General features: G+C 44.2%; 1 protein-coding gene across 1 annotated transcript; it reads left to right on the top strand.

Moving 5' to 3' along the window:
• The first annotated feature begins 2,162 nt into the window (after positions 1 to 2,162).
• On the top strand, positions 2,163 to 9,814 carry GPHB5 (glycoprotein hormone subunit beta 5). Its single transcript, XM_003987721.4, has 3 exons — positions 2,163 to 2,676; positions 3,702 to 3,912; positions 8,986 to 9,814. The coding sequence occupies exons 2-3, from the start codon at positions 3,709 to 3,711 to the stop codon at positions 9,172 to 9,174; spliced, it is 393 nt and encodes a 130-aa protein (XP_003987770.1). The 5' UTR covers positions 2,163 to 2,676; positions 3,702 to 3,708; the 3' UTR covers positions 9,175 to 9,814.
• The last annotated feature ends 6,643 nt before the right edge of the window (positions 9,815 to 16,457 follow it).

The raw sequence follows: 16,457 nt of genomic DNA, 5'->3' as shown, positions 1-16,457 counted from the left end.
TCAAGTTACATCTTTGTTTCTACCTCAAGAGAGTGACGTCAACGGTGTAAGTGTCAACAGAGGTAGAAGAGAAGGTGGCATATGCCCAGACTATGGCACCAAGATAGTCTGTAGGTATTAGAGCCTTGCGTAGCCTTTAAAATCCCAGAGCAACCTCTCGCTCCGCGTGTAGAGAGGCAAGTGGTGTGGCCTAGTGCAAGGATTGCAAAAAAGTGGCATCCAGACGTCATTCCCCTTTCCCATACCCGTGATGAAGGTGATGAGCCTCTGCCCTCCGCACTGTGACCATCCGGACGTCTTCTTGACACAGTGTCCCAGGCAGCACCTTCTGACACTTGGTTGTAGAGATGAAACAAGCTTATTTACCATCCCCAGTGCTGTCGAAGGCTTTGGAGAGGAGCAGATGACAAAACAACTGAGCCTCTACTTCTCCCAAAGGAAAAGGGAGAAAAGAATCACTGATTTACGGAATTATTGTAAGGCTGAGAGATAACATATGTGAGAACACAGCAGATTCCAAGGATCCTGGTACACAGTAGGTGCTCAGTGACTATAAACTGTCATTCTTATTAGGCTGACGCTGATGGGGAGGTAGGTGGGATGCACAGCTCTATACTATGAGGAAATTGGAGATTGTGAAAGAAAGGCACTCTTGGTGTCTCTTTGTTGTCCTTCTCTTGTGACATTGCAGATGGAACTATGTATGTGTCAAGTCTAATCAATAAGGGTTGAAGAGTCCTCTTCGGAAACATGGCTCAGGATGGCAACTCACCATTGGCGAACTCTAGGCCCAGCAGGTTAAGAAGATCACACCCGGGGGCGCCTGGGTGGCTCAGTTGGTTGAGCGTCCGACTTCGACTCGGTTCATGATCGCGCAGCTCGTGAGTTCGAGCCCCGCGTTGGGCTCTGTGCTGACAGCTCAGAGCCTGGAGCCTGCTTCAGATGCTGTGTGTCCCTCTCTCTCTCTCTGCCCCTCCCCTGTTCACGCTCTGTCTCTCTCTCTCAAAAATAAATAAACATAAAAAAAAAAAAAAAAAAGAAGATCGCACCGGGTAAGCAGTCTGTCCCACAGTGCCCCAGTTCTGGTTATGCTACTCACAGGCTGAAGGGCTGAAGAAAGTCCTTTATTCTGAGCCCAGTTCAATTTTCTATTAAACACATAATAATCTGACTCTAGAGATAGGTATATTGATGGTATAGTGATGGATTCACTGAGGGTAGTTACATGTTTTGAAAAAAAAATCAGGCTCTGAATGAGTAGTTTCTATTTAAAGAACACTTTTCTTTGCAGAAAATAAGAATTCTTTTTTTTTTTTTTTAATTTTTTTTTTTCAACGTTTATTTATTTTTGGGACAGAGAGAGACAGAGCATGAACGGGGGAGAGGCAGAGAGAGAGGGAGACACAGAATCGGAAACAGGCTCCAGGCTCTGAGCCATCAGCCCAGAGCCCGACGCGGGGCTCGAACTCACGGACCGCGAGATCATGACCTGGCTGAAGTCGGACGCTTAACCGACTGCGCCACCCAGGCGCCCCAAGAATTCTTTTTTTAAAAAAACTTCTTTATTTAGTATTATTTGTTTAATGTGCTTCTTATATGTCTCTGGCTATGTCATTATTTGCTGTGATATGTAAACTCCTAAGGGCAGGGATGATGTCTGCTTCATTTATTTTTTAGAGCACCCAGAATAATGCCATGACCAACGAGGTTTTTAATCCATTTGTATGCTACTGTTGTAGATTGGAACAGAAATTGCGTCCCATGCTCATAAAGAATACTCTTTCATTCTCAGACTTTCCAGAGCCAGAAATCTAATGAAATATTTCTATTAGGACACCATTCAATATCATTACATGCAGCACAAATGTATACTTGTTGGTTTATTTTAATTCCTGAGGTATCAATATTAATTGATTTTCTGTTATAAAAGCTGCCCAATGTAGAAAATGCGAAACATGCTGAAAACCATATGAAAGAAATGAAAAATCATCTTTAATTCCCATGCCAGAAGGTAATCACATCAAACATTCAAACTTTTTTTTATATGACTCATTTTAAAGTGTTAATATCTAATACTTAACTGATTTTAAGACTTTCAAAAGGTTTCTTCCTTTTGATTTCCACCCTTTCAGTTAGTGATCCTGTGTTCTTTCCAGGAAGAATTATCGTTTTGTTATTTTCAATGTATTGAAATGTTCTGTGAATTAAGGGAAAGCGTTTGCTGTCAGCTGCTAGTAACTGACTCCTGCTTCGAAGGAAAAGCCGTGGTGCCCGTGAAGGGAAATTAATCCATCTTGCCCCAGTGCATTTGTTCCCCTGAGAACCAGGTGAACTACTTTTGACTGTTTCCCTAGGATTATGTCACCCACCAAGGTAACTTTCTGTTTCAGCAGGTGATGTTAAGAAACAAAACAACACCCTGTAAGTTAATCAGTTTTGGAAAATAGAGACTGGCTTTATATCCCAAGGCTTTGATGTGTTTAGTGGTTCCTGTAGGGATCTGCCTCTCTTTTGTTTTGATTGACAAGACCCTTCCTATATATTTGAGCAGTCAAGCAGCCCAGTGACAGAGGGTAGAGACATTTACCCAGAGCAATCTTCTATCACTCATCGTGATTTTCAGGAATCTTGGGTGCAAGTGTGAACCTTAAAAGGAGTTCGCTCCAGCAAGATCAGGTAAGTGCTTCTCCATATTTGTAACTCCATTCCACCAGAAGGGAAGTCTGAAGAACCCTGCTAAGGTGACAGATCAGAAGTGGATCGGTAGAAGTGCATCAGACCGAGAGATCAGATTTCAAAGTAAATAACTTTGCAGCAATAATGAATGATTTTAAGCAACAACAAATTGAGGATGTTCCATAAATGCAGTGTCCACTCTTACTTTAACATCCAGGTAGGCTCTGTCCAGGGGGCCAAGCGCAAAGGGAATGATTCTGGCTCCCGGAAAAGCACAGAAAATGACCAAGACCCAGAAAGAATAGACCTGACAGTAAATTGGGATTATGTTTTAAATCTAATGCTTTCCAATATGTAGGTTTAAACTGAATCACAACCGGGTGCCTATTACAGGGGAGGCATAGAGCAGAGGCAACTGGTAGCTAATACGATACGTTTTTATGATGTCGCCAAGTCAGGTGCCAGGTTTCATAATATCTTGTGCATACGCATGTTTTATGGTGGGTTGGGTTAGTAACCATACATCTGGGGCATACAGTTTTCATTTATCTACGCCCCTCCAATTTTCCAGCCACGACACTGAAAGTGTAATTTTGTGTAGGCAGGTAACATGGCACCAAGTACCCTAGATCTGAGCATAAATAATTTCATGTGTTATGTTAGGGTGTGCATTACTTTTGGTGTGACTCATATTTTGAATTTATTTTGAAGAGACCATTGGAACAAACTTCTTGAACACATAAGTTAAGTCCAGCAGTTGGGTTGCAACAAGGAAAAGCCTGAGGATGCCCTGGGAGGGGTGGGTGTCTAATGAGCACAGGGGGTCCATGGAAACCATACTGGAGTCAGGGAGAAGAGAATTCGGGCACCTGTGTTGGAGTCTGTGGGCTTTTACACATACTTGGCTCATTTCTTCCGAAATGCTAAGAGCAAGGTGCCTTTGACAATGACCATCATATCACTGGTCGCCCCCTGGAAGGACGCTGGCTCTGTTAATAAACCCTCTTCCCTTTCCCTCTCTGAAGGAACGCCATGAAGCTGGCATACCTTTTCCTTGGCCCCATGGCCCTCTTCCTCCTAGCTGGCTGCAGCTGTGTTCTCAGCACGTCCAGTGGGAACCTGCTCACCTTTGTGGGCTGTGCCGTGAGGGAGTTTACTTTCCTGGCCAAAAAGCCTGGCTGCAGGGGCCTTCGGATCACTACGGATGCCTGCTGGGGCCGCTGTGAGACCTGGGAGGTGAGTCTCAAGACAAGCCCAGGTAGCAAAGCCTTCAGGGTCGGCCGCCTGGGTTGAATCCTAAGTGTTCACTTTTTAAATAAAATGAGGTAGAGTGGGGCATTTCTGCGGAATTTCTTTAAAATAACAATTAGGGGCACCTGGGTGGCGCAGTGGGTTAAGCGTCCGACTTCAGCCAGGTCACGATCTCACCGTCCGTGAGTTCGAGCCCCGCGTCAGGCTCTGGGCTGATGGCTCAGAGCCTGGAGCCTGTTTCCGATTCTGTGTCTCCCTCTCTCTCTCTCTGCCCCTTCCCCATTCATGCTCTGTCTCTCTCTGTCCCAAAAATAAATAAACATTGAAAAAAAAATTTTTTTAAATAACAATTATTTGGCATTCTCCAAAAGTAATCTGAAAGAAGCATGATCTTGCCCCTCTAACAAAGCACTGATAAAATTAATATTTTTATTTTACACAGTGTCGTATATTTGGGAATCATCTTTAGGGGGTTATGATGTGCTATTATTCTATCCACTTTACAGATGGCAGGAGAAATTCAAGGAGTAAATGACTGCAAAGTTACTTAGACAGTCAGTAGAAAGTTAGGGATAAATCCTTGGTTCAAGCATGTCACCCACACTTCTCTATATTCCTCTACCTGTGATACAGCCAGCCAATTGCCAAGAGGCAGGCCTTGAACTATCTAGCAGGTGTAGGGCAGGTCCTCGATTCTTCCCTCAGTGGCTCATGCACAGCCCTGCCCTGCCCCAACTCCCCATTGCAATTCTTAGGGACCTCAGGGATTATCATCCACAGATCCACGAAGTCCCTTTGTATTCAATGATATCCAGCCTTTTAAGAGGCATTGCATTAAAAATGAGGATACAAATCTTGGACAAAGTTCAAACCCTATTGGGCTGAGATGAGGAGATGTTTGCCAGGTGAGCAGAAAAGAGGCCCATTTAGCACCCTATCCCATCATACCCCAGAGTGACTGTTGACTCTTTCTACTGAGGCCTGGCTTGGTTACTAAGCACAAGCTCTGATTCAAAAACCATCACCCTGGCTCAGAAACCTTAGATGACTCCCCACTACTGCAAATTCCAAAACCAACTTCTGAGGTCTTCAGTAATATGAAGTCTGCCCGTTTTCCTGGGGTCTGTACATATTCCGAGCCCTGGTCTTGTCAGACTGAGTTTGAAAAGGTTTATTAAACACCCCTCATGAAATCTCACTTTTGGTCTTTTTCTCATGTCCCTTCTCATGTCTATCTGTCATTATTAAATAAATTCTTTGATATTTGCGTCCAGTGCCAACTCCTTCCCCAGAGGTTTTCTGAGTTGCTGGCCACCCCTGACTTGTGTTCACCTGTTGCCTTATTTTTTCCCCCACCACACAGCGCTAGGTTCTAAGTTTTTTGAGAGTGGAGTTTCATTCCTTTGCCTTTGCTAGCCCTTGTTGCAGTGTCATGTATGAAAAAGACCTTCAATAAATATTTGTTGAATTATGTGGGATTGACCTCTATCTGGAGTCATACACTTTTTTTTTTTTAAACTTTATTTATTTTCTTAAGTAATCTCTATACCGGACATGGGGCTTGAACTCATGACCCTGAGATCAAGAGTTGGATACTCTTCCAACTGAGCCAGCCGGGTGCCCCTGGAGTCATACATCTTTTAACCTAATTGATGCCAACTTAGAAGTCTGTGAACACCATGAGAGGACACTGCCATTGGAAAAAACAGCCATCCATTCAGGGACTCAGAGAGCAACCTGCTGTCACTTAGATAAAATTATGGCCCCATAAACGGATTGGGTCTTGGTGACAAAATTTCCAAATTACATAAAATGACTCCACCTAATTAGCTTTATTTTTGCATCATCCAGGGGCTTGAGACTTAAGAGCCAAATAAAAATTCAATTACTAAGGATACTGTGGCTATGACTTGACATCAAACTTACTTGGGCGGGGGTGGGGGGCGGGGGGCGGTTGGCATCTTCTCATACTCAGGGCTCGGCCTGGCCATGCCTATCCCCACTCGAAGTTCATCTCTCTGGTCTTTGGAACTCTCTCTGGGCCTACATTTCAAACCTTGTTTCCTTCAACTCAGCTCGTCTTCGCTTCTCTTTAAAAATTGATGAATGTCTTTACTTGGATCCTGGTCACCCGCAGGAGGTCAGGGACTGTGTCCTCACTGGAGAAATAGAAGCACCAAGACCTTTAGACAACAAGATTCTCCTTAATGTTAGCCAGCTTTTATTTATGCCCTTACTGTACTAGGTACCGGGAGGTTATGTATAGAAAATTTAAGATAAGAGGCCAAGATTTATTTTCCCAGTAATCTAAAAGTTTCTGAGATATAAAGTGCTTATTTTTGGTAACTTAACTGGAGAGCATGTCTGAAAATGAGGATGTCTGTGACAGCAAAGCAGCTGGATTTACTTCAAAGGTGGAACTATTGCCGAAAAGAGCCTTTGTTCATGGCCTGGGGTTAGGGTTGCCAGATTCATCAAAAACCAAGTCAAACCAAACCATGATTTCACTTAAATGTGAGTGTCACATAAACAGCAATTGTTTTTTGGGACCCAGCTGGTCCCAAATCGAGGCCTGGCAGGGAGGGAGGGGAGGGAAGAAAATACCCCAGTCTCACTGTGCTCCGTGCCCCGATCTTCTGCTGAAGCACATGGGAAGGAAGGGAGCACGGGAGCTCGTTGATTCGGTCCATAAATATTCAACCTGGGTAGGAGGTTGAATAAGAGCGGAGAGTGGGTCTGAGGGGGCTGATGGGTGAAGTCCAGCATAGCTATCTTCTGGGGTGCTTAGCCAAGATGTCACAGGCAGTGTTGTTGGCTGTGAGAGTCATAAGGCATCTGTAGGCGTCTTATTACCCATGCAATGAGTAGAGCCATACTTTATACTAAAAAAAATTTTGTTGTTTATTTGACATTCAGATATTACTGAGTGTCTTAGATTTTACCTGGCACCCCTGCTTGAGATTCCAAATTACTGAGGGTAAGAGGACGTGCAGCAAACTGAGGAGGGTAAAATGCTACCTGAAAAGTAGGAGGAGGCAGTGATATCGGATGGAAGTCCTTGTCAAAGGCAGAGCCATTATTCCCGCGACATTCACGTAAGAAGTTCATCCTGGGCCTCCGTTTAACATATTTTATTCACCCAATACAGGTGAAGGCGTTGGTTTTTGAAAGCTTGTAAGTTGTTATTTTTGTTGTTACTTCCTTATCCTTGCAACTACCCTGATAAGAACAATAGATTACATTTACTGAGCACTTACTTGGTGCTGGGCCTTGTGCGGTGTGCATGTCATCCTACCGTATCTCCACAACACGGCTGTGAAGTCGAGATTTTGTTTCACAGAGGAGGAATCTGAGGCTTCCAGAAGTCAAGTGGACTTTCCAAGGTCTTCAGCAAGTGGAAGAACAGGGGCTCAAGGTCAAGGGTCTGACCGCAGTATTTGAGATTGTTTTTTTTTTTTTACACAGTCTTTTGGTTATTTATTTATTTATTTATTTATCAACACTCATGGCCATGAATTCATAGGGAATGGGCCCCAGCAGCTCAGGCTCCTTCCCACTGGTTCTCACAAGGCGTGCTACTCTGGGCAGAGCAGGCTGGCGCTTCAGCTGGACCCAAGGACTTTTCTCTTTGGCTTCCTTCTTTTTCTGATCATTTTCCTTCACGCGCTTCAGGAAGTATCTCAGCAATTTGAGTGCTTAACATGCTCAATACGTACATTAATTTTCTTGGCGAGAATATTGCCCTTAACTTGTTTGCTTACAACGATGCCAAGAGTTTGCTGGGTGACACCGTAGACTCTGCCAGTCTTGGCATAGTTAACATTTGTGAGGCACTCTGTTTTGAATAGCGCCCATTCCCTTGATGTGCACAACATCACCTTTCTTGTAGATTTGCATGCACGTGGCCAAAGCAACTCCATGTCTCCTAAAAGGCCTAGAGAACACATAGCGGGTGCCTCTTCTCTTCCCCTTCGTGGTGGTCGTTTTGGTGAATTATTGGAAGACGGGGGTTCCGCTACAGGGTTTGGGATTTTAACTACTACTTTGTGCCGATTTCCTGATCTATATGCTCTTCACGAAATTATCTTTGAATTCAAGATTTACGAGAGTTGAAGGCAGGAGGTGAATCCTTTGATTATCAGAACAGCGCACAGGGCATTCCAGAAGCTGCCTTGCTGTTTTCTGTCATTAAATCAACAAATAGTTATCGAGAACCTCCTGGGTGACAGGTACTACTCTGAGTAGTAGAGGCGCAGCAGTGAGTAAAATGGGCAAAAATCCCTGTCCTGATGGAATTTGCTTTTTAGAGTGGGAAAAATACAACACAAATTAATAAAATAATGTAATATGTCCTGTGGTAATGACAGGTGCTATGCAGAAGAAAAAGCAGGAAGATGGTGGGAAGTGGCAGCGTGTGGAGGTGGGATGTTGTGATTATAAATAAGATGGTCAGGAAAGGATGTTCTGGGCCCTGGGAATAGCAGGCCAAAGACTCTGGGGCGCTGCTGTTCTTGGTGGATCTGGGGGACAATCAGGAGATACTGTGGCTGGAGCAGAGTGAGGAAGCCAGCAAGACAGGGTGGTCGGAGACATAGCAGGGGGTGCAGGGGTGGGGAAGATGATGGAGGGTCTTGAGGCTGAAGGTCTTTGACTTTTACTCTGAGTGAGATGGGAAATCATTGGGGCTTTGAGCAGAGAAGAGAGAGGAATCTGACTTACATTTTGAAAGAATCACTTGGGGCTGCTGTGCTGTAAATTGACCATAGGGGGTGATGGTAGAAGAGAGACCAGTTAGAAGACTTTTGCAATGATCAGGATTATTCATTTGCTAAATATTTATTGAGCACTTGCTATGTGCCATGGGCTCTTTGGGAGCTCAGGATATGGTACAGAAAGCAGGTTGCTGCTCTCAGGAATTTGCTTTCTGTTGGGAAGAGACAGATTCACAAGTAAACAAATGACTAACGAGTTAGTTTCTGAAAGTGATTAATGGTACGGAGGACAAGAAACAAGATGGCATGTTCTAATGGGTTCCCTGTTTTCTACCCGTGAGGATAGAAGCCCATTCTGGAACCCCCCTACATTGAAGCCCATCATCGAGTCTGTACCTACAACGAGACCAGACAGGTGACGGTCAAGCTGCCCAATTGCGCCCCTGGAGTGGACCCCTTCTACACCTACCCCGTGGCTGTCCGCTGTGACTGCGGGGCCTGTTCCACTGCCACCACGGAGTGCGAGACCATCTGAAGTTGGCGTGGCCTACAGAACACAGCTGGCAGCTTTGAGCTTCACGGACCCAGGTGCACGGGCAGCCTGAGCAGCTATACCCCCTGGATTCAAGGACTGTTTAATTCTGACCACCTGTGGAGGAGGTTATCCGTCTCCCTTAGGCCCAACTCCGGCCTAAGGCCCAGAGGCAGCATACTGATGCTAAAAATGCAAAACAACATTTGTGTTTTCGTGAAATAATTTCTCTGGTTCATACACTTGCAAATTAATTTATCTTTGCCTTGAATCTCAGAACGTAATTTGTATATACCACAATCCTCCTCCAATCTGGATTTATAATACGCCAATAGTTTAAGGGCAGTGGGAGTAATTAGGAAATGGGTCTAGAAAGTCTTTAAATTCCCATCTCTTATTTAACAATTGGTCTTCAACTAGATTTAGGATCAAAGGGCCAGATATTAATAAAACCAAGGCTTTGTCCTCAAGCCCCCAAAGAAAATCCAATTGCAAGCTTCCTTAGAGAAAATACTCCCTCCTTCTTTTAACTGAGCACTTATCTCAGGTTAAAAAGTGCTCAGATTAAAAAGAGGAGGGCAGGGGTGCCTGGGTGGCACAGTCGGTTAAAGCGTCCGACTTCAACCAGGTCACGATCTCGTGGTCCGTGAGTTCGAGCCCCGCGTCGGGCTCTGGGCTGATGGCTCAGAGCCTGGAGCCTGTTTCTGATTCTGTGTCTCCCTCTCTCTCTGCCCCTCCCCTGTTCACGCTCTGTCTCTCTCTGTCCCAAAAATAAAATAAATGTTGAAAAAAAAATTTTTTAAAAAAAAGAGGAGGGCAATAGTAGCTCAAATTGAAACGTGTTTGGTTCTGGGTGATTCTTTTCCCGAGCAAAATTCTTGAAGCTCCTCCTGACTGAAGAGGCCCCTTTGTGATAAAAACAAAAACAAAAATGAAACAACAGGAGAAAATGTGAACTGGATCCATCATTTAGGTTTAAAAATGTACAGAACTCAACTCTGGTTTTAGACTCATGGGATGCTCTCCCAAAGCTATGGCCACAATGATTAATCACAAATATTCTTTCCCATTTAGCAGATTTTAAATTTAAGTTGTCATTTTTTAAATTTGGAAATTTTGCATGTTTATAGGGGTAAAACTGCATTGCTAGCTTGGGGGAAAGTCCGTGATCATCTAGGGCTTGTGCTAAAATCTTACAGCAGCTGATTCTCTGTGACTTTTTTTTTTTTTAAACTCTGGTATTGTGCAAGTGTCTTTAATTCCGACATTTTGAGGGTTGAAGTGAACTCTGTTCCTTTTTTCACAACACGCCAGGAAAATCTGTGTTAATGCCAATAAAGCATGTTCTTTGTCTTTTGGATTCATGAAAACTTTCAAGAGTCTTTTTAGTCTTTAATAGACTTGGAATAGCAATAGCAAGCACATTCAAAACGAATTTAGAACGTCACGTTTAGTAAGAGACACAGACAAATGACTGGATATGGTAAGTCCCAAGGTGGCTCCACCTGGACTCACATCCTTGGCATATCCCAGCTGGGAGCCAGGAGCCCCCCCCCTTGAAAGAGGAATTGGAAAAGTCCTCATGAAAACAGAAATGTGACTGTTGGGGTTGACGGTCAAGGACTGGGATGATGAGGTGAACACCTGGGAACAAAGAACAGGAGCAAAGTCCACCCCAGTCCTTAGTGCAGATCTGTTGTTAGGCAAAACACTCTTAACACAAATAGTAGTGGGGAGCCTGGGATCTCGACTGGACAGTGGGTGGCGATTGGGAGTAACCCTGGGTGACACCTCACGAGTGTTTTCAACCCATCCCTAAGAACTTCCCTCAGAATTTTCTGACAGAAACGGCGGCTTCTTAAAGACACTTAGGGAAAAAGGGCAGAAGCAGTAAGGGTTTGCCACAATTTGAGAAGTGACTACAGCATGAGTAAGGGGCCAGGCAGGAAACGAGTGATACACTGTAACCAGACATTGAGGACAAGTGAATGGAGTCGCTATTTATAAATGTGCTGGCAGAGTTAAGGAAACCAACAAAGGGTGATAAAACACTCTGAATGCTTGTTTAGAAGCAATGAACATCCCTAGGCTGAAGGAGAAGAAGAGGAAGTGACCATCAGACCCCAGAGAGAGCTGTGACCTTCCTTTCTTAGGACCCAGCTGGCCCGGAATCAAGGCCTGGTAGGGAGGGAGGTGGGGGAGAAGATACCCAGTCTCACTCTGCTCTGTGCCCTGATCTTCTGCTAAAGTACATGGGAAGGAGGAGAGCACGGGAGCTCATTGATTCCGTCTATAAATATTCACCCTGGGTCGTAGGTTAAGTAAGAATGCAGAGTGGGTCTGAGGGGGCTGATGGGTGAAGTCCAGCATAGCTATCTTCTGGGGTGCTTAGCCAAGATGCCACAGGCAGTATTGTTGGCTTGAGAGTCATAAGGCATCTGTTGCATCACAGTTACTAAGACTCCTTGTGATGAATTGGGACGGGATACATATGGAAAGGTATGTACTGGCTAATCAATATCTTTAACATTGGAGAGATGTGGGAACAATGGTAATTGTCAGGACTGTGGGATTAGTTAGTTGTTAAGTACAATCGAAGCACTCAGGGGATGGTGTAAAAGCCACATTTGAAGCCACGCTCTTCTGCTGGAGCTGAAGGACAGACTGTGCTGAGCAGCAGGCCTCAGACCGAAGCCGGAGAGCAGCTGAATTATTAAAAAGGCTTGGGGCATGTGGGCGGCTTAGTTGGTTGAGCATCTGACTCTTGATTTCAGCTCAGTCATGATTCCAGGGGCGTGGAATGGAGCCCCACGTGAGGCTCTGTGCTGAGGGTGGAGATTCTCTCTCTGTCTCTCCCTCTGCCCTTCCCCTCTGCTTCCTTGCTCGATCTCTAAAAATGAATAAATAAAGAAAATAAAAAAGAAAAGTCTGGATCCCCAGCCGTCTTCTATCCTTAAGTCAAGGTCCTCCTAGGGAAGGAGTGGGACAGGAAGACCTGGAATGGGGACAATTAGTGGATGAGCTTGAGGTTCCCTTACAGAAGGGGCCCACTCCTCCTTGTGAGAGATCAGCCTCCCCTTGCTGAGACCAGGCTGAGTCTCCATCCACAGAAGATGCTTTACATGATAATACCTGCCTTCCTCAAATACTGCCCATGACCTCTCATGGATAATTAAGGTCAAGTCTAAGGATGACTCCACTGGGGAAGGACTCTCTGTATGATGGGAGAACAAGATCTTCCATTGAAGCTTCCTGAGGACCTGATGAACGTAAACAGAGATGGGGTAGAACACAGTGAGGATGGACCTGGAGGGCGTCAAACTCTCTTATCTCAATGGATGAGGGGGAGGGTGGCAGAATATAAGACCGGACAAGAGCTTTTTAATGGGGACGTCGACCCATGAATCAGGATTTAACATCTTTACCAGGGCACGTGGATCTGGTCCCAATGTGCTATTGGGATGGCTCTTTAAAGTTTGGGGGAAATGGGGCTTATATTAATGGATAGAAGATGCCAGAACTGTCCTGGACGGATATTTGAGGATAAAAGGCTCAAGGAAGTGGGCCTGCTAGAATGGATTTATTACATAAGACCCAAGAACTCACCAGTGGCTATGTTCATCTGGAGGTTCAATGGACTCCCTTCGCTAAAGTGCTAAGGAATGCACCTGTGAAGCTCCATGGTGGTTGTCCTTTGCAGACTGGGGTGGAAGGCGGGAGAAGTCGCCATGGAACCAGGCTTTCTGGTCTTGGCAGAGATGAGTGGGTCTGGAATAGCAGAGACCCAGCAATGACTTGTAGCTGGAAGCGGCAAGGTAGACGTAATTGCTGTAACAGGCAGCACAAGCACAACAGCAATCAGAAGACTCATCCGCAGGCCATGTGGTGCTGGGTAGAATTCCACGATGTTCCTGGTCCTTGGTATTAAAAGACCTTCTACAACAAATATATATTAGGACCAAAAAAGCTATTAAAGAAAAAGAGTGGCTCAGTCGGTTGAGCGTCCGACTTCAGCTCAGGTCACGATCTCACGGTTCAGGAGTTCGAGCCCCCCATCGGGCTCTGTGCCGACAGCCCAGAGCCTGGAGCCTGCTTCAGATTCTGCGTCTCCCTCTCTCTCTGCCCCTCCCCACTCACACTCTGTGCCTCTTTCTCAAAAAATGAATAAACATTAAAAAAAAATTAAAAAAATAAAAGAAAAAGAGTGAAATACCTCTCTCAATGCTAACCTTGAACCTTTTTCAAAGCTCTTTCTTCCCTCTTCCTTTCCCTCCCCTTCTCTCTTCCCCATCCCTCACTTCCACAAATATTTTTTTTTCCCACAAATACTCATTACCCCTAATTTTGTGCAAGGCACTGTTTGGGAAATAAAGATATAAATATTATTACCATTTATGGATTTTTTTCACTCTGAGCAGGATCCTTTCCGTTAATTCTTCGGAATTCTTGCGTCGCCTATGCTCCTAGTCACTGGAATGGCCATGTTACCATTACCACCTTACACGTGATGAAAGCGAAGCTCAGAGAAGTCAAGTGACTTGCCCAGGATCCGACCGCTGATAGGCAGCATGTGCAGGTTTCACTGCACACTCTTAACACTAGAGCATGATGCCTTTTTGGAGTGCTCCTTCCTAGTCGTTACTGCTTGGGGAAGTCTTTGAAGTCATTGATGTCAGACTATCTCTTGCCATTGGTTAGCGTGTTGGCAGCCCCTCCTGGAGGTGGCTCAGTGCAAGCTTGGGTTGTTTTATGGAGAAGGCAATTTTTTTCTAATTTCCTGTATAACCTTTAGGAAGATCATGCTTTGCGGTAGCCCAAATCAAAGCTTACAACAGGAGAGCTGAGGGAGAAAAGGACTGGAGCCTCGAAGGGAAATTCAAAGACACTGCTGTGGAAGTGAAGGCTATGTGCTCTCAACTGATTTCACAGGCACTGGGAGCACTGGGTGCAGAGTGATGATGGTTCAGGGCCTTTAGGCGAGCTCTAGATAAATGCTCAGAAACACCTTACTCTTGGAAATATGTTTATTTTGCAATAACAAAAGGTGAGGAGAAGGGGGATTTCCTGAAATTTTTTGTTCTCTGGGAACGCTTTGAATGAAAACTATAAATTCTCACAGCTCATTCTACTTCTGGGTTTATTAGCTCCATTGATTGAACCAGTAGGTCATGCTTCTCTTCTTTCATTGATTGGGAAGTGAAAGGGCCACCCGGAGAGTACCAACTTTTGCTGCAGTGACCCAATGAACACTTCAAGCTATTTAGGCTTTAAGTGTAATAAAAAGCATTTCTGAGATAATGAATGAAGTGTATATCTAATTGAAAACAATGCGGCATTAATTAATAATTGTTATTTCACAAAGTTGACTACTTGTATTCTTCATGCAGGAGATGCTTCCTATAAAATAATGTGCGCCTTATCCTTTTAGTTTTCTTCAAAACATGAAAGCAAGTTATTAAGAAGCAACTTTGAAACGATTCTTTTGCAAATTCTGCAAATTTTATTTTCTGTGCAAAATTTCTACTAGTGAACGTTTACTGGAGTAGAAGAATTTTGGTCGTTATTTGCTGGATGAACCTTCTGGCGTTTCTTTTACAATGAGTTCCCTTTGTTTTAATGAATGGGATTGTTTGGAATTGTGTACAGGGAGATCCAGAAGGCTTAGTGCCTTGTTGTTGTGATCCCAGAGTATCTGAAAGGACGCTGAAGACCTCTGAAGAGGTGATGTCTAATAGCCCGAAAAAGAAACAGAGAAAGGATGAGAAAAGAAGGAGCAGGTGCAAAGCACTGTAACTGATAGTGAATGGCAGAGACTTGTCTCTAGTGTTAAGGAATTTAGAGGGATTATTCTCTCCTCTGTCTCCTCCGTTCCTGGTCCTCATTATCAGAAGTAAAGTAAACATTTCCTAAGCTCTTTGGCTTTATAATTGACTCTAAGTTCCCCCAACTGTACAATTTCTTTAGCATACTGAATAATTGAGGTGTTTTTTTTTTTTTAAAGGCTTCCCAATATACAGGATCAGTTATATGCTTCAACCTTGATTGTGGACCATTGGGGCTCTGGAAAGTCATTCAAACCCCAAATACAATCATTCCCCAACAAACAAACAAACAAACAAACATTCCCCAAAAGAGAAGAAATTTTGCTTTAGCAGCAAGATGAGAATGGTAATATTCTTTTGGCGATGTGGAAGATATGATTACCAGCAAGAAATAAATATAGCTATCCCTGAGTCATAAATAATATGCAACATGAAGTTACTTAAAAGAGCATTTATTCACTTAAAATAAACTTAAAATATACATACACAAAAAAGGTTATGATGAATTATTAATTGCCATTATCTTGAGGAAGCATACATGCAGAGCTATGCACTTAAAATAGAAATTTAATCCTGTGACTTTGCAGGTTCTTTCTACAGGAAATGTATGAGCTGATCACGCGTTCTTGGCCTCGCTGTGTTGCTCATGCAGAGATTCCCAAGGCTCTACACTATAGTGAGGTACACCGTCTAAGGAAGATGATCCAAGCTTCCAGGCTGTTTTGAACCTCCATGTTCTTTTTTTAAAAAAAATTTTTATGGTTATTTATTTTTGAGAGCGAGACAGAGCACAAGCAGGGGAGGGACAGACACACACACACACACACACACACACACACACACATACAGAATCCGAAGCAGGCTCCAGGCTCTGAGCTGTCAGCACAGAGCCCCATGAGGGACTCGAACTCACAAACCATGAGATCATGAGCTGAGCCAAAGTTGGACGCTCAACCGACTGAGTCACCCAGGTGCCCATGTTTTGAACCTCCATCTTCTGTCTCCCTCTTGAAATTTGCGTATTAAAATTAAAACACTGGTGAGGCGGGGAGCCAATTTTACTGAGTGGAATTAAGACATCAGCATTTACAAATACGTTGGAAATGCTTCGAAGAGGAAGATTTTGTTCAGCTTTTAGCTCCTGCTTGAGCAAGCTCGGGAAGCTAGTGCTGAAACATTTCCCTATTGAAACATAAACATCAGTTAATGAGAATAAAGTCCAGTTGAAATGGGCTGCAAATTTCAGCATTAACAAAACCTGAGCCAACTTCAGGACAGAGCCCAAAGGAACTAACGTGCCATCGATCTGCTCATGCCAATCTCTACGGCATAAACCGCAGACAAGCGGAGGAGTAGAAGCAGGCGGCCTCTGAGCAGGGGACTCTCTTCTTCGGCACTTGATCATTTCAGTGTGCTTAATTTAGTAGAAATGTTTTTTATTCCAACAGGGGGAGGCTTTCAGAT

The sequence above is a fragment of the Felis catus genome, chromosome B3 (assembly GCF_018350175.1).
Source record: "Felis catus isolate Fca126 chromosome B3, F.catus_Fca126_mat1.0, whole genome shotgun sequence".
NCBI lineage: Eukaryota > Metazoa > Chordata > Mammalia > Carnivora > Felidae > Felis > Felis catus.
This window is presented reverse-complemented; position numbering and strand designations above follow the sequence as displayed.